Genomic DNA, 17359 nt, shown 5'->3' on the forward strand with positions numbered 1-17359 from the left:
TATGTTTTACCCAAGACAATCAACTGTCTGCATACCACAGCTGACAGTCACTGTTGGCTGGTGTAGAAGTTAGCCAGTGAGTTTGTCCATTGTGTATAATAAGAAAAACATGTTTACACTTCATGTGAATTGTTTCTCGGCCTCTTGTGGGCTAAGATCAGGTATCTTAGCCCAGGGCCCTACCTACTTTGCAGCCCTAATTACATGAGGATGCTGATCTCATCCATAGATCATTTGGACAATCTGAGAGTCAGGGGAACCACCTAGCAGTGTTTGAAATCCATGTGTCATAGGTTCCCAAACCTGAATGCATACTCCAGAGCAGTGGTTCTCAATATTTTTAGACTCAAGGCACCCTCAGGAAAATGCCAGCTCTTAGCTTTCCAGAAGAATAATTGAACAGTTCTTCTCTTGCAAAGAACCCAGAAAGATCACAGCAGGTCAAAATGTTTTTACACTATGGATTCCTATTTGACATCTCTGGGTTTATCTTGCATAGATATCTGTGGCAGTGTTGGGGTGATGTTGCATACCTAACAGTGCTAGGATTGGCCACATATAGACATTCAGTTACTCCTGGGAAAGTTGCTGCTCTCCCAGGAGAAACCACAAATGTACAGTTGTTCAGGGTTTTTTTTTCTAGAGCAAAAATAGCTGCTCGAGGAGAAAAATGACCTGGAAACAACCAAGGTTAAATCACTCCCAGGAGAGTTTCTCCTAGGAGAGTGCATGTCTGTACATGTTCTCTTCTGAAAGCAGGCACGGCACAGCCCTCCAACATCCTAGGGTTCTTTGCTTCCAACCCTCTGTCTCTCAAGGGAGATAGTGTTCCAGGTAAGCAGGGAACACAACACACCCCTTCACAATCCCATATTGTGCTGCAGGATGACACAGGCTGACCTTGAGTAGTGTGGGTCAGCAAGTCAGGGCTGCCCTGTGCACTGCTGCAGTCCGTCTCTGGGCAGAATGAGGGAGTCTGCAGAGCGTGCAGAAATGTGAACGCAGGGGCTCCTGCGCTTTGCTGTGTCAACACTACAAACTCTGCTCTTCAAGAACGCAGCACTCAAATATTCATTCAGGCATCTCTGAGTAAATTTTTCTACCAGGGAAACAAACCCAGGAAAATGTATACGCAGCTAGAGTGTACCACCTTTAAAAGGATTTCATAGCACCCCAAGGTGCTGTGGCATCCTGGTTGAGAATCACTGCTGCAGAGCATGGTAAAAGACTTCCGCAAAACCCACCAGCTCAGTGCATTCAAGTCTTTTGCTAAGTGAGAACTCTGGGATGTGGTTCAGCATTGATGAAAATCTCATTTTTTTAAAATACCATCAACCTCACAGTACTAGAATCTTTATCTGTTTGGGTTTTTTTCCCCACTAAAGGAATGGGTATTCAGCGATCCTTTAATTAGACAGCAAGACAAGTGTCTCTCCATCACCTCCTTCTCCACTGGGTCTCAAGTCACACTGGAAGCATGCAATCAGAAAGATGGCAGACAGGTATTGTACTATCTTCATAACACTGTCACTATCACATGCTGGTGTTTCTTTATTAGGACTATCTTAACAGAAAGAATTGGCACTGGTAAGGAGACTGTATACCCTAAAAAGTCTCTTCTGTCTTCTGATTCTAGAATCTCTTCTTCCATATGTAATTTATAAATTTTCATTTGTAACCCTCACCTTTACTCTAGGGATGGGATATAGGTCACTTTCCTTTGACACCCTTCAATAAAGTGTCAGGAACTCCACTATTTGTCTACTTATTTTGCAGTTGGGATAGTGTTCGACAAATTTTTGAATGCAAAATGTTCTTCATCAGGTCTGGCCCAGTGAAGAATGTCTTGCATTCAAAAGTTTGTCTAACTCTATCCCAGCTACACAGTTGGTCCAATAAAAGATCTCACCCTAAGAAATCCTTGCCTTGTGTAATTTATGGGCCATCACAACTACAAAATAACTGTTACACTACCTTTTTACCAATATTTTTTATTTTAAGATTTGGAAAATGTGCCCATCACATAGTCCTTGGGCACATGTGCGTGTATTTAAAATGATACAGTGATAGATACCAACCTGGTATCACTTTGAAATCAAGTTCAGTATGTTTCATACAAAAGTCAACAGACACACAGAACTTCCTACCTTTAGCTCACCCAGACATATATCAGAGGGCTGTCAGTTTACGTGATCTTTTTTGCTGAGATAGGGAGAGAAATGGTTTCTCAGATATCCAAGACCTATCTATAAGTACAGGTATGCATCATTTTCTTCACTGGACAAAGTTCAATAGGGAATGATCCTGCACTAGCAGAAAATGAATTGACAGGAGACCTATATTCCTGACTTGTGTGCTTCCTTCTGCAGCAAGTGAAAGTAAACTTTGCATCATCTAGGGCTGTGCTGGCTTCTTTTCTAATGTGTCTATTGCCTTGGTAGCATAAAGGTATGAGGCTGCATAGCCTATTACCAGTACCCAGCACAATGAGTCACTGATTTTAGTCCTTGCCAAAAGGAAGTGCTTTAAATTAAGCCAGGCTCATCTATGGAAGGCATGAACTGATATTTCTCCAGAGAATTGGTTAATGCAGCAATGTCTCAGAGCTGTTACTGTGAATACATTGGGAAAATTCTCACTGTTCAAATCAGCCCTCCAAGAATATCCCAGATGGGTTGTATTTTCCTGGGTCTCTCTCCCACTAGTTACCACTCACTGTGTAATTAGGTCACTTAATTCCCTGAAGTGCTTTACAAAATCTTCCTCTCTGGTAGCAGAAAGGATGCTGGCAGCTGCCAAAATCTTCAGCTGCCCTTCCCTCTCCTCCCCTGGCACAGCAGGACCAGTGTCTTCTGCACAGAAAAGGCATGCAAGCCCTGTTAGTGAGAAGTGACAAATCAATCTGTGCTAACACACAGATTCCTTTCAATGTCAAAGTGATTTACAGAGCACCTCTGTGTCAATTTTTGTAGCAGTTGTGTTATAAGACACAGTCAGAATTTGGAGTCAGCCTGCTAAGGATGTGTATTGTTGTTTTCCATTACCTTATGGGATAAGCTGGACTCAAGTCAAGGACTTCAACCTTCCAGATGATTTTACCAACAGTCTATAAACAAGGATTTTGTTTAAATATTTCAAATAATTAGAGTTTGCTTTGGACCACAGCTGTAATTCGAGACTTTCTGCATCTTTGTGGGATGCCTGTACTTGAATACAAACCTGCATTTGAATGTTAAATACTATCCATCTCTATATAACAGGTTATATATGAACTCTGAATCAAAAGAGCCCTGAAATGCTGAGGGTTCAGAAGCCCAAAGATTTTTGTGTCTAGAGCCATCTCCATTACTATCTTCTTTGAAATACTATCCTGGTTCTTTCCATCTGTAAATAGCAACAATAATTCTTGTGACTGCTGATGTTAAGACTGACATGGATTTTTCACTATCAGGATTCCTTGTCCTTCCTTTACTGCATCTCCTGGTCTTTCTCTTCCTTGCCCCTCCTCTTCCACAGCATTGCTTCTCAGATAATACTTCAACTTCATTTTGAGAACTGGTTCCTTCTCTGCCAGCCCCCAGCTGGAGTGGAAACTGAAGCTGGCAATGGCAAGATGGATTACCTGGGAAGGTAGGGCCAGGACTAACAAGGAGGAATCCTGGCAACAAAGTGATAAAGCAGAGTGGCATATCTGAGGCAAACTCTTTCCTCCCTGCCAGCTCTCACAACCCTCTTCTAACTCATTAGGACCTCTGGGTTGTGTCTACACCATTTCCTCGGCACTCTCATGGAAGGATGCCCTTGAATACACCCCCCCACCCAACCAATCCCACTTGCACATGTCAAGCCCAGAAATGCCGGAGCCCATCAGAGTAGAGGAATATTGACCCTACTCATGCCATCTACACAAACAAGATTTGGGGGGAAAATGGTGGGACTAGGCAGACAGGTATGGTTGAGCTTTGTTTTGACTATGTTCCCTAGTAGTGTCCTGATCAGAGGTGTCCATAGTGGAAGGAAAGGAAGAGATATGGATTTTACAGGATCTAGGGCTTTTCATCTGTAGTCAAGTGGTTCAAAGGCAGAAAGTTTAGTTATTCAGTCAAACCAGAGTGGACTGTCTAGCAACCTTTAGAGTCTTGCTCTGCTCCTGAAAAAATCACATGTGATTTGATTTTGAGAGAGACACTAAGGCTTGCAGCCTACAGATCACAGCTGGATAGTTCAGTGTAGCAATTGCTGGGCCCCAGGGGTGGCTGAGATGCCTCCTGGTGGCCACACCGTTCCTGCCCCCCACTCTGGTGCCCTGGGTTCCCCTCCTTTTCCCTCACCTACTATGCCCTGATGTAATCAGTTGATTAGTGAAAAAAGAGGCTGCCCTAGGGTCCTAGAGAGAGTCTCAATCCTCTTCCTGCTGGCACATCCCTCTCAGACTCCACTGATCTCAGTACTGTCCTCTCACTTGGGCCCTCCTAGCCCATCCATACCTCCAGGGGCATTAATCACTTTAAGGGCTAATTTTGTGGTCTCCTACCTCCCCTGTAGCCACAACCATATCTCTCAGCTGTTGCTGTTCAATTGCTCTCCTCTGCTGGGGCTTCAGCCTTCACCTCTTTCCTTTCACTGGGCCTTCTAGCCCAGGCCCACTGTGTCGGACCTGGCTTCTGGGCTCCAGCCCTTGTAACGCCTATTTTGGCTCTTGGTCCTTTGGCCCTGATGTCCATGCTGGTTGGGTACTGAGCCCCCTGGCCCTGGTGTCCACCCTGCTTGGGCACTACTGAGAACTCCTCCACCCTTGATATTCCCAATCAGTTTGCCAGTGTAAACTATAATACAAGAGTAAGCTCACTGGCTATAGCACAAACTATCCCCACACCAGGTCTAAACGCAAACACAAACACAAACACCAGCTTGCTGGCTGTACAACAAAACTTCCCTCTGCCCTGGGTTATATTCCTTATCAGCACCATCCCAGGGTAGCATCAGCCAGGCACTCCTCTACAGCCTTCCTGGGCAGGAGCAATTCCCTCTCCTGCCTGCAGAGCCAGACTGCCTGCCTGGGCTCAGGCACTGGCTTTATGTGCCGCCTAAGCCTTGCTCCCTTCCTTGCAGGTGACTCCCCAGCCACCTAGAGGTGTTTCCAGTCCAGACTGCCTTTGGGGCAGCTTACTGCTGCTACCTTTGCTGCCTTAGCAGTGTCCTTGCTGCTTAAACAAGGCTCTGCCCTATTGCACTATTCCTGAACAACTAACCCCACAATAGGCACTCACCGCCTATGAGTCTCTTGCTGCCTACATCTTCAAGTAACAGGAGCCACTGGCTTTCTGTTACAAAAGACAGTAACTTTTGCCAGAAAGGCAAGCAACAATTTGATTTACCAGCTAGGGTAGGGGGAGTGCTTTGCAGTAATGTGAGCTACAACTGGATTACTTCAGCAAAGTAAGTCTATGCATGTGTATGTAGGAAAGAACTTGAGGCATGTACCAGTGAGTGGCCTGAATCTGGGTGATTTCTGGTCCCATTAATTTATTCTTTCCTGGGTTGAAAAGAATCAGAAACAAGACATGTTTGGCAACACAGTCACAGTGATCACTCAATAGCAACAGCAGGAAGCCCTAGTGGAAGACTAGCCAAAAGCTATTCTGCATAATCACAACTAGATTTCAAACCAGATGGATGTTATCCATAATATTATTTAGATAATAGCATTTTAACTTGAATGCAAGATAAATTATTACATAGTCTCATTTTGGCTCAGATGGATGATGGGAGGTGCATTTTAATTAGTATTATAGGAGGATAAATATAAGACAAAGTGAGAGCCAGACACTAAAACAAGAATTAAACTGAGAAACCTTGGCAAAGTGTTCCCCAACAGAATAAGGGGAATAAAGAAAAATCCCCTTATTTCCCCAAATCTCTCAATCCCATTATTTTCTAAATCCCACCAATATTTAATTTTAATTTACCAAAACAATGTGACCTCAGTCTTACAATTAGAACAACCAGGTTTTCTTGTGGAGCTACCACACATGAAATCTCACCTGCCTTTGGACATATGATTGGAATATTTTTTTCCAGTTTGCTTTCCAATGGCTCATATCATCCGAGATACAGACAAATGAAACGGTATGCAGACTCTCTGAATGCAGGGAGAATGAAAACCTCCCAATTTTGCAAGTGCCTGACTCAGCGTCTTGATGATAATAACCAGGTAAAATGTTCCTTTCATCATGCCACAGCTTGAAAGCAATTTTCCAGAGACAAGAGTTTTTCTCAGCTCCAATTCTTTTCATATGTTTCAAGTTGTGTGAATTTCTAAGCTCAAAAGGACAAAGACAGACTTGCTGTATTCTTGTATGATGCACCAGCTGTTGTACACACTTTCTCATCAAACACCTCAGCCAAAGTGCCGATAATCTTCCATGAAATATCTCCTGCAGCTAGGCTTCCCAAATCTTTGTAAATACACTTCAGTCTTAGCCTGTGTCACCCCCCACTTGTTCTAGTTATCAGCTACCTTTTCTTTATCATTATCTAAGATACTCTGCACTTTCTACATCTTTCCCAAGATTGCTTTTCTCTAATAATTTGTTAGATTTTTGGAGCTATTTTAAGGCTCTTAAAGTTTCAGATCAACCAAGACTGATTGGACTAATATGGGTTTAAAAATCCACTTGTGATCACACTGAAAAATTGTGACATGGTAAACACTTCCAGCTATATTTTAGACTGACTAATAGACCAGGAGGACTGGATGACTGGGGCATTTCTTTCAGTCCTAAAGAAATAACATTTTGACCCTGGCTTTTTTCCAACTATTTAGTTGGTCTAATAAAAGTTATCACATCTACCCAAAGAACCTTGCTTGCCTATGACCTTAGCAACACAGCTACGACCAACAACCCTGCTATTTTGACCCTGGAGAACTTTCATCCATTCATCTAAAAGCACTTCACAGTGGCAACTTGTTTGTGAAAATGTTGACTCTTTTTTTTTTTAACTTGCTTCATGGGTAGTCTGTATTATCCCCCTTCCACAGGAAGGAAGACTAAGGAAGATAATTCAGGTCACAACTTTAAAAAAACTTTGCGACATCTAACTCTTTCTTAGAGGCCTCCCACCCAAATAGTGATCAGACCCAGCTATGCTTGGTAGATGAGATCTGAGAGAACCAGAGCTGGGGACTGTGAGACTGCAGGTAGTTTCCTGTGCAATTTTTCTTCTGATTGTGATTTCCCCAGCCACTCTGTTTCCTCCCTTCCTCTCTCTCCATTCTCTTTAGTTATCTGGCTGAGATATCACCTGTGCTGCACAGACCAGACCCTGGATTGTGCTTAATAACTTGTGAGGGCACTCGAGCAATCAGATGAGACATTTCAAGCGAAATGGAGTATGCCTCTTGCTGTATCACAGCTCCCCCTTGGACACTGTAGATGGAAGCCAAACATAACATCCAGGTCAGGAGAGAAAAATCGATTGTTTCAAAGGCACTACTCAAACCTAATGAGTAGAATCAACACCACTGTCAAGACACTCCAACTGCTATCTGTGTAAAATCCCTGCAGACCAGCAATGTTCAACCTCCAGCCCGCAGGCAGAATCTGGCCTGCAGGTCCATGTCATCCAGCCTGCTGGGCTCCCCGTAGGTCCAGAAATTTGGCAAAAGAGAGCTTGGCTTCCAGAGTTGGACAATTAATGCTGCCACTGTTCCCCAACCGTCAAATTTCCAGATCCATGGGAAACCTCATGGGACAGATAACACAGTCCATATTCCAGATTGTACTGGCATGTGGGGTCGCCCCATGGCTGAATCCAGCACACGGGGTTGTGTTGGCATGCCAGATTGTACCCCCACATGCGACCTCAGGCTGGATTTGGGCCACAGACCAACCCTGCCCCCAGAATCCAGCCAGTGGAGCTAGAGGGTTGAGTATCACTGCTGTAGCCAAAGCTCAGGGCTGCACACTCCTTTGCCAAAACCCATCTATGGCTTTCCATCGCACAGAGAGATTCAAGTTGACTCTGAAACAATTGCTCATCATTCAGGCTGCGTAGCCAGTTGGGAAATTTGTTTCTTTGGTGTAGTTCATTAGCAGAAGAAAATATGCTGTGGTTAGCACTCACTGGAAGTCTCTGCTGCTGAACAACTGGGCTCAGTTTAGCACCAAGAAGTCACAGAGCAGTAGGTCACTAATCGGAAGAAACAGCATGACAGAATTTCCCAACAGGGTCAGCAACTGAAGAGGAAAAAGTGTCCCATGCTAATAGCCATTGTTCGAGATTTTTACTCCTGTAGCAGCTTATACCTTTAACATAGGTATTTCCAGTAAAAGGAGACCAGAAAAGATACGAGGGGGAGGGCTTCAGGTTGCTCGCTAGAGTGGCCGGAGGATAAAGCAAGGGAAGGGACCAGGAATTCTCAGTCACACCATTTAGGGTAAAAGATTTCCTCTAGTAAATTCAAGAAGGAAGTTTGGGCATGTATGGTCCTAAGCAGGTAATTGGAATATGGTTAGAGGTTCTCAATCAAGGCATTTGTAGAGCCGGTAAAAGGTGGAGAGAATGTGTTGTTATTGCATACATAGGTAGTACTAAAGTGAAATCTGGAAGGGCATATGCGGTACATACTTCAGAGACATTCCCAGAAGCACACATGCCCTTCTTTGCACTCCCTGCTGACTATGTATGCCACATGGTGGCTTTCTTTCTCCCTGACCCCCATCACAGTGGGCCCTGCCAAGTGATAGCCAGTTTGACCTGGAACCTAGAGTCTGAGTCCTAACAAAAGCCAGATGACAAAGGCCCCTTAGGCTCCATCTTGTGCTTCAGGAGGAGTTGCAATTCCACCCCATCCTATTTTTGCCCTTCTTCCCAGCACCTGCTGGCCTACATTTCCTTCTTTCCAGTGGAGCAAAGGCCACTCATTCCTCCAACAGGTGCTTCTCAACAGGTGGCACCAGAGCCAAGTCAAGTGTTAATACTAGGAACTATTTATAGGCTACTTAAGAACTAACTAATGCAGGTGGGCCCTGCGCATGGGAGTCCCTATCCTGCACAATTGCTCTGTCATGGGGAGGAAGGTAACCTGCACACACATCAGCAAGAGGACAATTGGCAGCACCCAGGTGCTGCTTGGTGAAGATAATAAATATCAGCAGGACGTGCCTTGCTATTGATCTGATATTGACTTAAACAGCAGGATTTCACTGAATGAATCTGGATGCCTGAGCCTATAACATATAACAACTTAAACTGTTTGCTGTGTTACTTACCCAGGAAGGACAATTCCTATAGATTTTAGGCATTAATTTAAAAGAAGTTAAGTCTGACTGCATGGGGTGTTTCTTGCAATACCTTCAGAGCCTTCGGTCCTGGCTGCCAATCTGTCCTGCTCTTCCTGGCAGCCTGGCCAAACAACCTGTTAATAACCCCAGGGTCTTGCCCTAATAAGCACTCAATTCCTATGCCCCAGTTGGGCCATCTGCCTAACCAAAGCAGGCAAATGGAAAAATCCCAACAGCCTGCAACACTCAAGTCAATGAGCTCCTGATCTCAACCATCTTCCTTTGCAAATGAACAGCAGAGAAACTCCAGGGCAATCTTGTTTTACATCTTCACTGACTATCTTTCTTGCATGCGCACCAGCCTCTGGCTTCTTTGCTATTCATTCCACCCAGAAAGAGCACACACCAACTGTAGATACTTGCTTAGCCTGGCAAAGGGTATTGATACCCGTAAACTTGCAAAGAAGATGTTTTTTCCAACTATTTGAGTTGGTCTAATAAAAGAGATCAGATTTACCCGAAGAATCTTGTCTGCTTGTTTCCCTTATGGCACTTACTACTATGCTTTGTGTATGGTAGTGACCTGCTTTCCAGCCACTCCTGGAAGTGAGAAACTCCTCATTTAAGGAAATAAATGCTGAGCAAAGAGGACAAGAGGGAAACAGCGCATCCTCTATCCTTTTGCTGTAGGTAGCCAAGCCAGGGTCGATTTCTGAGAGACTCAAAGGAGAGTAGAGGTCTTGTGAATGACAAGCTCACAGAGGCTGTACCATGCACAGATGGCAGAGGACACAGAGGCATTGGCCAATAAGCTGGCAAGCAGGCACGCTCAGGCAGGAACACTGGCAAAAAGGGTAGTGTTACGGGGTGACATGGAGTGGAGTGAAATGAGTCAGGGACTGGCAGTTACAAAAAAGCTATGTGTGTAGTGATAAGAAGCTTGAACTGTTGGAAGTGTGGACAAGGAGCCACAGAAGGGATTTAAAGAGGGAACCAACTTATCAGATCAATGAGCAAGAAAAAGGGCTTTTGCTGCTGTGTTTTCTGTGGGGGTAGAGCAAAGCAGTAATTTTTGGGGAAGGCAAATGGAAAGAAGTTGAGGGAGTTAACATGGAATATAATGGGGGCCTAGTCAAGAAATGCTGCTATGTGGATCAAAAGAAAAAGATGGATCTTGGGCATATTAGGGAAAAGGAAACAACAGGGTCTGTCTATGGCCCAGATCCAGGGAGCAAGCAAGAGGGAGCAACCAAATTCCCTCAGATTACAGGCAAGGGTGGTCATGGTGTTGCAGCAATTGCAGGAACAGTGGAAGCTGGAGTAATGAGGGCAGGAATATAAGGACTTTGGTTTGTCCCATGCTAAATTTAAGATGATAAGATGAAGGGGTCCGGACATGGATGTAGAGAGAGAGCTGGAAACCGTGCTCAGGAACTGGATGGAGGAAAGGAAGCTTTTAATAGAACTGCCCTTTGGCTGGGCAGAGCCACATCCAGCAGAGCTGGTTAGCCATGGGGAACCAACACTCTGAAGGTCCATTTCAATTCATGACTGCTACCAGCCAATGCAGGACTGCCCAGAATTACCCCTCCATGTAAATGCCACTTCTTTGGATCCTGACAGTCCTTGGTGACTTTATATTGTATGTTTTAAAATGCTATCAATTATTTAGGGAGACCTGATTTCCTTCTCAGTTCCAATAGTGTAAACCCAGAGCAACTGTACCTGGGCTTACTCTGGGTTCATACTCACTTAAGTATAAACAAGATTTGGCTTGTGCCCTGGGGGAGGGTGATGATCTATGGGCCAAATTTACCAAGCTATTTAAGTACCTGAAGATAGAGATAGGCATCTTGGGCATCTGTTTACAAATTCCATTTGGTGGATGCATTGTTAGCCTCTTAAAAACCGTGGCAAATCTGGCCATAGCTCCAGGCAAACCCCTTACCCAGATCCCACTTATCTGACAGGCAGATAAGCCGATATTTTGAAAGAGTTGTCTAAACTCAGAATTGTGATTCCCTGAATTTTTACTCTGTTTCACTGCCAGCTGGGATATACTGCATAAACCTTGTTGCCCAGTTCAAACTGGGAGGCACCACTCCCTGGCAAAATGGAGGGCAGCAAGCCATAATGTTGTCTCTTCCCTCCTCTCCTCTCTCCCTCCCCTCTCCTGCAGAAATGGAAGATGAAAGGCAGTTTCGTTCAGCACTTTGTCAGCGGCCTCTGCTTGGAAAACCAGTCCAGCAGAGCAGTGACCAACCCATGCCAATTGGATGTACCTGGTCAACAGTGGGAGCTGCTGCAGGCCACATGATGGTAGCTCAGAAACCTCTTTGCTTCCTTTGCATGGAACTTTGGGAATGGAAGGGGCGTGGGTGGGGAGTAAAGGTTTATTATGTCTAACCCTTAATGTCTTGATTGTGGCCATCAGTAAGTCACCATTTCAGTTGAACATTCAATGTCTTTGAACTTTTAAGGAAGAAGTTGGGGGGGAGGGAAGGTCAGAAATGGCATTGAAATCAGCCCACCTATTGCCTCCATTCTCCTCCGTAATTGGCATCCTTGTCTAACAACAGTGAAAGGCAGGAAAGGGCAAAGCCCAGTAGCCAAAATCACCTTGGAATGGCAACAGCTGACTAACAGCTCTCCCCTTCAGTTCCTTCCTCTGTGTCGAAATATGTGGTCTTCAGCCCCATCGATTCCACATCACCAGCAGCTTCAACAATGCTTGTACAATCTCGTGGTACCTCTCTGGCTTTACTGGCTTTCTACTGTGACATCCTGGGTCACTGCTTGCATGTTGTCTGACTGCTGCAGTGAGGTGGCCTTGCGGGAGTGTCAGCATAAATAACAAATGGGTTAGGTGTGGGTAACACATTTCAGGGTAGGCACTGTTTATTACTCCATGTTTGGACAGTGCCTGACCTAGTGGAGCCTCCTCTTTGTGGGATCGAATGAGATGGAAGAAGAAAGATGTAGTGGGCTGAAGGGCAGGGTGATCAATGGGTAGGAAGAGGGATGTATTTTTGCTGGGTTGTGTCAGCTCACATCAATGTCATTCCTTGCAGAGGACCTTTTTATGATTCCTGCTTCTTGTGGCAAATAGCCATGATGGTCAGGAAGACTTCTGCACCAACACCTCAAAGAGGCCAGTATCACTGCAGTAGATAACCCAGGGCTAATCCTCATCAACCAGGCACATTGTTGCATTTCATAAGAGTGCTAGGGTGTAAATGCATGTCAGAACTACAGTGTCTGTGTGAAACCCCTCCACACAGGGAGCTGATACCAGGATTTAGCTTGTGCATGCCCCCACTTCTGCATGACTATTTTGCCATGAACTGGCCTGACATTCAGAACATGGCTGCCTAAACTCTGGGGTATTGGAGGTTGCTGGAGGTCACTCTGAGACTGATAGATGAGATGCTACAGCTACTAGGAAATATCCATTAAGTGCCACCCTGCAGGCATTCCACAGCAGTGCACTGACAGTGTGTGTTGAAAGCATTGCTGTATTCTGGGCTGACAAGGGGAGGGCTCCGAAGAGAACATGTATTGCTGCCTTCTGTCGTTCCTTGGCTAGGATGCATTAACAGAGCGCGCGAGAGAGAGCGCGCATCCCCCTGGGTAATTACTGTGTTCCAAATGTGGGTTATGACTAAGGAAAGCCAGTGAAGTGGCCACGTGAGTGTGCATTGCCCATGTGAATGCAGCCTGGGGTAACAGGCTCCAAAGCTTTTGCTCTGAGAGACAGAGGCAGCTGCAAAGTTTGAGGATTTGGCTATTCTTTTCCCACCTTACTCCTTACACTTGGAAAGCCCAGCTTTCCCTCCAAAGCATCAGTACCCACTCACCTGCCCTTTCTAAAAAGTCTGCCTTCATTGTAACCCATGAGGACTCACAGTAAGGCATTTCCTGGCATTATTTCTCACTGACAAAGGTAGATACACATTCAGTGACTTGTTCCCTGACCCCTTCTATTTTCAGTTAGTCATGGTGAGGAGAGGTAGGAAGAAAATCTTTCCCTGTGGTACTGGATCAAAGATACTCCATGCCTTTCCTTGCTGGTGAATTGCCCCACTGCTTCAGGATCCTCAGTCAGTTCTGAAGCACCTCTACAGAGGCTGTTCCAATGCTGGGGGTGGATCTGAGTGGACTGGAGGAGTTGTGGCTGACTAGATCCTGTCCCGGCACTCTGTGGACTTTGCCAAGCTGCAAATTAGGACAGCCCTACTCTGTAGCAGGGATTAAACCAGCCGCTGGCAGCCATGGAACAAGGAAGGTGCAGGTAACCTCCCCTGTGTGCCAGGACCTGATGCCAGTGAAACACAGGGATGAATCCACCCTCCAGCATCTTGCATCACCACAGTCTGCTGTTGTTAATCCCTTCTGTGCCAGACAGACAGGGTGTGCCCACAAAAGTATCTCTTCCTGTTCTCTTTTACTTAAACCAATGGCCTGAAAAAAATATCGGATGCTGGGAATACTCCAGAGTCAGGCAGCACTGAAAGGATTAGTGGAGCAGACCCTGATTTCTCTTTTTTCATGAAGAAGAGGTAAGGGTTTTGTAGGGTGAGGTCACCTGAAAAAAAATGCCTTGCATTCAGAATCATGTCTGACTTTATCCTAACTACACATTTAGTCCAATAAAAGCCATTATCCTAAGAAAGCCTTGCCCCTCCCATAATTTCTGGACCATCATGGCAACATCACTCTTATACTACAGTTTATGGAGAAGACTAACTGCTCTCACTTAAAAGGACAGTGGCAGGATGTAAATCCATCTATTAAGGGAAATTGAACTTTATAGAAATAGGGAAAAATGAAAAAAAACAAACCCAAAACAAACCCCTAACAGATACTCTTTGCTTCCCTCATTTGCTTTCTGCAAAAAGAAAAGCCAGTGTCTCCTCCTGTGCCTCTGTTTCTGGTTCAAGTGAACTGGTCAGTGGTAGGAGTTGGGTTTGGTTCCCAAGGATGTTAGATAATCTTTCAGGCACAAAGTGCCCTTGTGCCCAAAAGCTTCTCTAATACTTCTCCCAAACGTACAGTTGGCTCAATAAAAGGTATCATCAAAACCCCTTTACTTCTTGCATAGTCCCTGGACCATCATGATTAGAACTACACTCCAATCCTGGATTCTGTTGGCTTTGACCATGTTTGTGCCTGTTTCTAATTCTCCATTCATTACTTGCACCAAATTCTTGGTAAAAGAACAGGTTCTATTCTTTGAACCTGTATTTTCTTGCAAACAAAAAGGCTTATGTGAGAACAAAGGGGTTCGTTATTCTCTATTGTTCTTCTATTTAAAAAAGTTTGTTGCTCGACCAGGAGCAATGAGAATCTTCAGTTTCCTCTTTTCATTTAGACAGGAGCTTAACAGTATGGCAGTGGTCTTCCGGCCTGGCCAAAGAAAACTCAAGAGACTCCTCTTCCAGCTATGGCAAGTTCAGTTTTGTGCAACTGAGCACTTTTGTGTAGGAAGGAGGGAGTGTTGTACAACACATTTTCCTCCTCCTCCTGTACACTACAGAGATGCTGTGATGCTTTCACGCCAGCACACATCAGAGGGATTGAACTTGATCGGCAAGTTCTTAGGGGTAAAAAGACAGTGAAAGGGAAAAGGAAGAGGCAGCATGGGGAGAAGAGGCAGAAAGAGACACAGAAGGAGAAGAAAGAAAAAGGAGAGGAAAATGAAGGGAAGAGAACAGAACAGACAGGCACCATGGAAAAGAAATAAAGTCCATTCCTCAGTCACTAGTCACACCCATGAGGCTCTACTTCCAGGATAGCAATGAGGACTAGGAACAGGAAGGTCTTAACTAACTTGACAGAAAAAAAAAGCAGCATGTGAAGAAAGACCAAAGAGGAGAGGAGCAGGGAGGTAATTTCTTGGGGCATTAAGTTGTTTCCAGATTGTATCTGTTCTATGAGCTCTATCCTAAGGGGTTGCCTGAGCACCTTTTTCCCCGTCGTGTAGATTCACAGTCCCAGCTACTGGTGCAGTCAGCTCCTTCCTCAGGCATTGCTCCCTTGCCTGTTCCCATTGATTCTTGTGTCTGTGGCCTTCCTGTACTTTGATTTTAGGGCTTTGTCTGTTAACCACAGTGGGGACAGAAGCCATCTCTAACTCTTATCTTATGAGCCAAAACAACCACATAGGGCTGCTCTTTGAGAGGGGACCTCTTCAGAATATTGCTATTGGCTTGGGTGCTGAGCTCTGATTGCCCCAGGAATCCCACTTGTAGGGAGTCTTCAAGTTGTCTGTCATCCTAAGCTTGTCCTGTGACTAAAAGTCAACCCTGGTTTCAGGCACTCCATCGATCGTGCTTCACTGCAAAAGTCAATGTGAGGTTATTTCCTCGTGGGCTGTCTTGGGAGCTGGGCAAACTACCTGCAGGCACTCATGCTATCTGGAGGGTGAATTCCAAAAAACTCACCTCCTGCTTTCTAAGTAACCTGTATTCTTCAGCTGTCCTATTAGGTTTTAGAGATCACTGATAAGGAGGAACAGCGTCAAAAGTTGTTTCTTTTCATTTCAGGCAATCCAAAACATCTTCCCCAGCTAGATGAGAGTACCCCCTAAGTGTGTTGCTAACCTGCTCCTTTGTGCATCTCACTTGCGGAGATGATGTTTATAACATATTTTCCCCACAGTGCTGCTTCTGCCAGGGTCTCTCCTTTAGCACTGGACTTTGACGGCTTCTCACACTCAAAGGTCCCACCAACTTCACTGAGGGATTTTGCTGGGTAAAAGCTGAGGATGGACCTCAAGGCTTGTCCCACAGTTTGTGAAAACAGTCAGAAAAAGTTGTGGCTGGTCCTTGCTTTGCTATTTACTTTGAAAATACACCTAGACCAGGGGTTAGCAACCTATGGTCCACAGGGTGGATCCATGCTGTAGAGCTGTTAGATCCAGCCTACAAAGCCAGGGGGCTTTGCCTGCAACATGGCTGGGTAGCTGGAAGCTTTGACCATGCCACACCTGGGCAGACGAGGAGACAAGGCAGTGGGGAGAAGCAGTGGTGGCAACAGCAGCCAGGGCTAGTGCTGGTGTGCCTTGGACCTGAGCTGGGTCCTTCCAGACTACAGCTTGAAAAGATTGCCAACCACTGACCTAGGCTACAAAGAAGAGTGTCCTTAAGAAAGTTGTTATTAGATGATATCACCCAGTGTAATTTCCTGTGCCATGTGGGGAGTATCAAGGTTTATGTAGCAGGAGTGGAAGCTACTGTTGTACAAAAACCAAATTTCAAAGAGTTTATTTTCCCCACTTGGCTATCAAATGCACTTTGCCAAATGTAATTTATGTGGAACACAGATTTGTTTTTCCTTTTCTTGAAGAAAGCATGTGCCAGAATCTGTCTGTTTAAATGCCTGGAATTAAATCCACTTTGAAACAAGAGTGTCGGTCTGTTTATTTCCCTTACTTTTTATGGGCAGAAGTTCTTCCTATGTTCCACACCCCTGCCCCCAGCTACGTTCAACACTGGTAAAGCTTCCTCTTCAGAGACACCCCCAAATCTTTTGCACTGATTGCCAGATCACTTCAAAAGAGACATCACTGGAGCAATGAGTGATTTATAAGACACCGCTGGCAACTAAAGAGGATCAGGTACAAGTGCTTGAGTAAATCTCTTTCAGTGAATGAGGAAGAAGGCCTTTTCTGTCCAGTGACACCAAAATTGCAAAATGCAATTAATATGAAGGTCCAACATGCCCCAAAAGTTACAACTTTCTAGTTACTGTAGCTCTGGCTTTCATTTCCTCAGGTCACTACTATCATGCAAATCTTTCCCTTAAAGGCCCCAGTTTACCCACCCCTCACTAAGCCTCTCTTGGGTCACCCCCTGCCTCTGTCATGGAGGAGGAGATGCACCACTTGTCCCTGGAGGCATATGTTAGCAACTTGGACTTGTTTTGCAGTTGGATTCCTCTGAATCTTAGAAAAGCAAGTTAACAGACTTCCCTAATCCTCATCTTGCCTGAAAAAACACAACCAAAGTAGCCAATTGGAGATTTTTGATTTGAAGCCCAGGCTTAATTATGCCTGCCTGCTGCTGCACCTG

At 45.0% G+C, this 17359-nt stretch overlaps 1 protein-coding gene across 1 annotated transcript in view; it reads left to right on the plus strand.

Moving 5' to 3' along the window:
- GALNT16 (polypeptide N-acetylgalactosaminyltransferase 16) overlaps window positions 1–16688 on the plus strand; it is a 149935-nt gene extending 133247 nt beyond the window's left edge. The window contains exons 14-15 of the mRNA XM_090033223.1: window positions 1386–1502; window positions 11467–16688. Coding sequence (XP_089889349.1) covers window positions 1386–1502; window positions 11467–11604 — 255 coding nt within the window. The 3' untranslated portion in view covers window positions 11605–16688. The remainder of the gene's footprint in view (window positions 1–1385; window positions 1503–11466) is intronic.
- Window positions 16689–17359: the final 671 nt, after the last annotated feature.

Source organism: Crocodylus siamensis, chromosome 2 (genome assembly GCF_052110815.1).
Source record: "Crocodylus siamensis isolate JL-2025a chromosome 2, ASM5211081v1, whole genome shotgun sequence".
Classification (NCBI taxonomy): domain Eukaryota; kingdom Metazoa; phylum Chordata; order Crocodylia; family Crocodylidae; genus Crocodylus; species Crocodylus siamensis.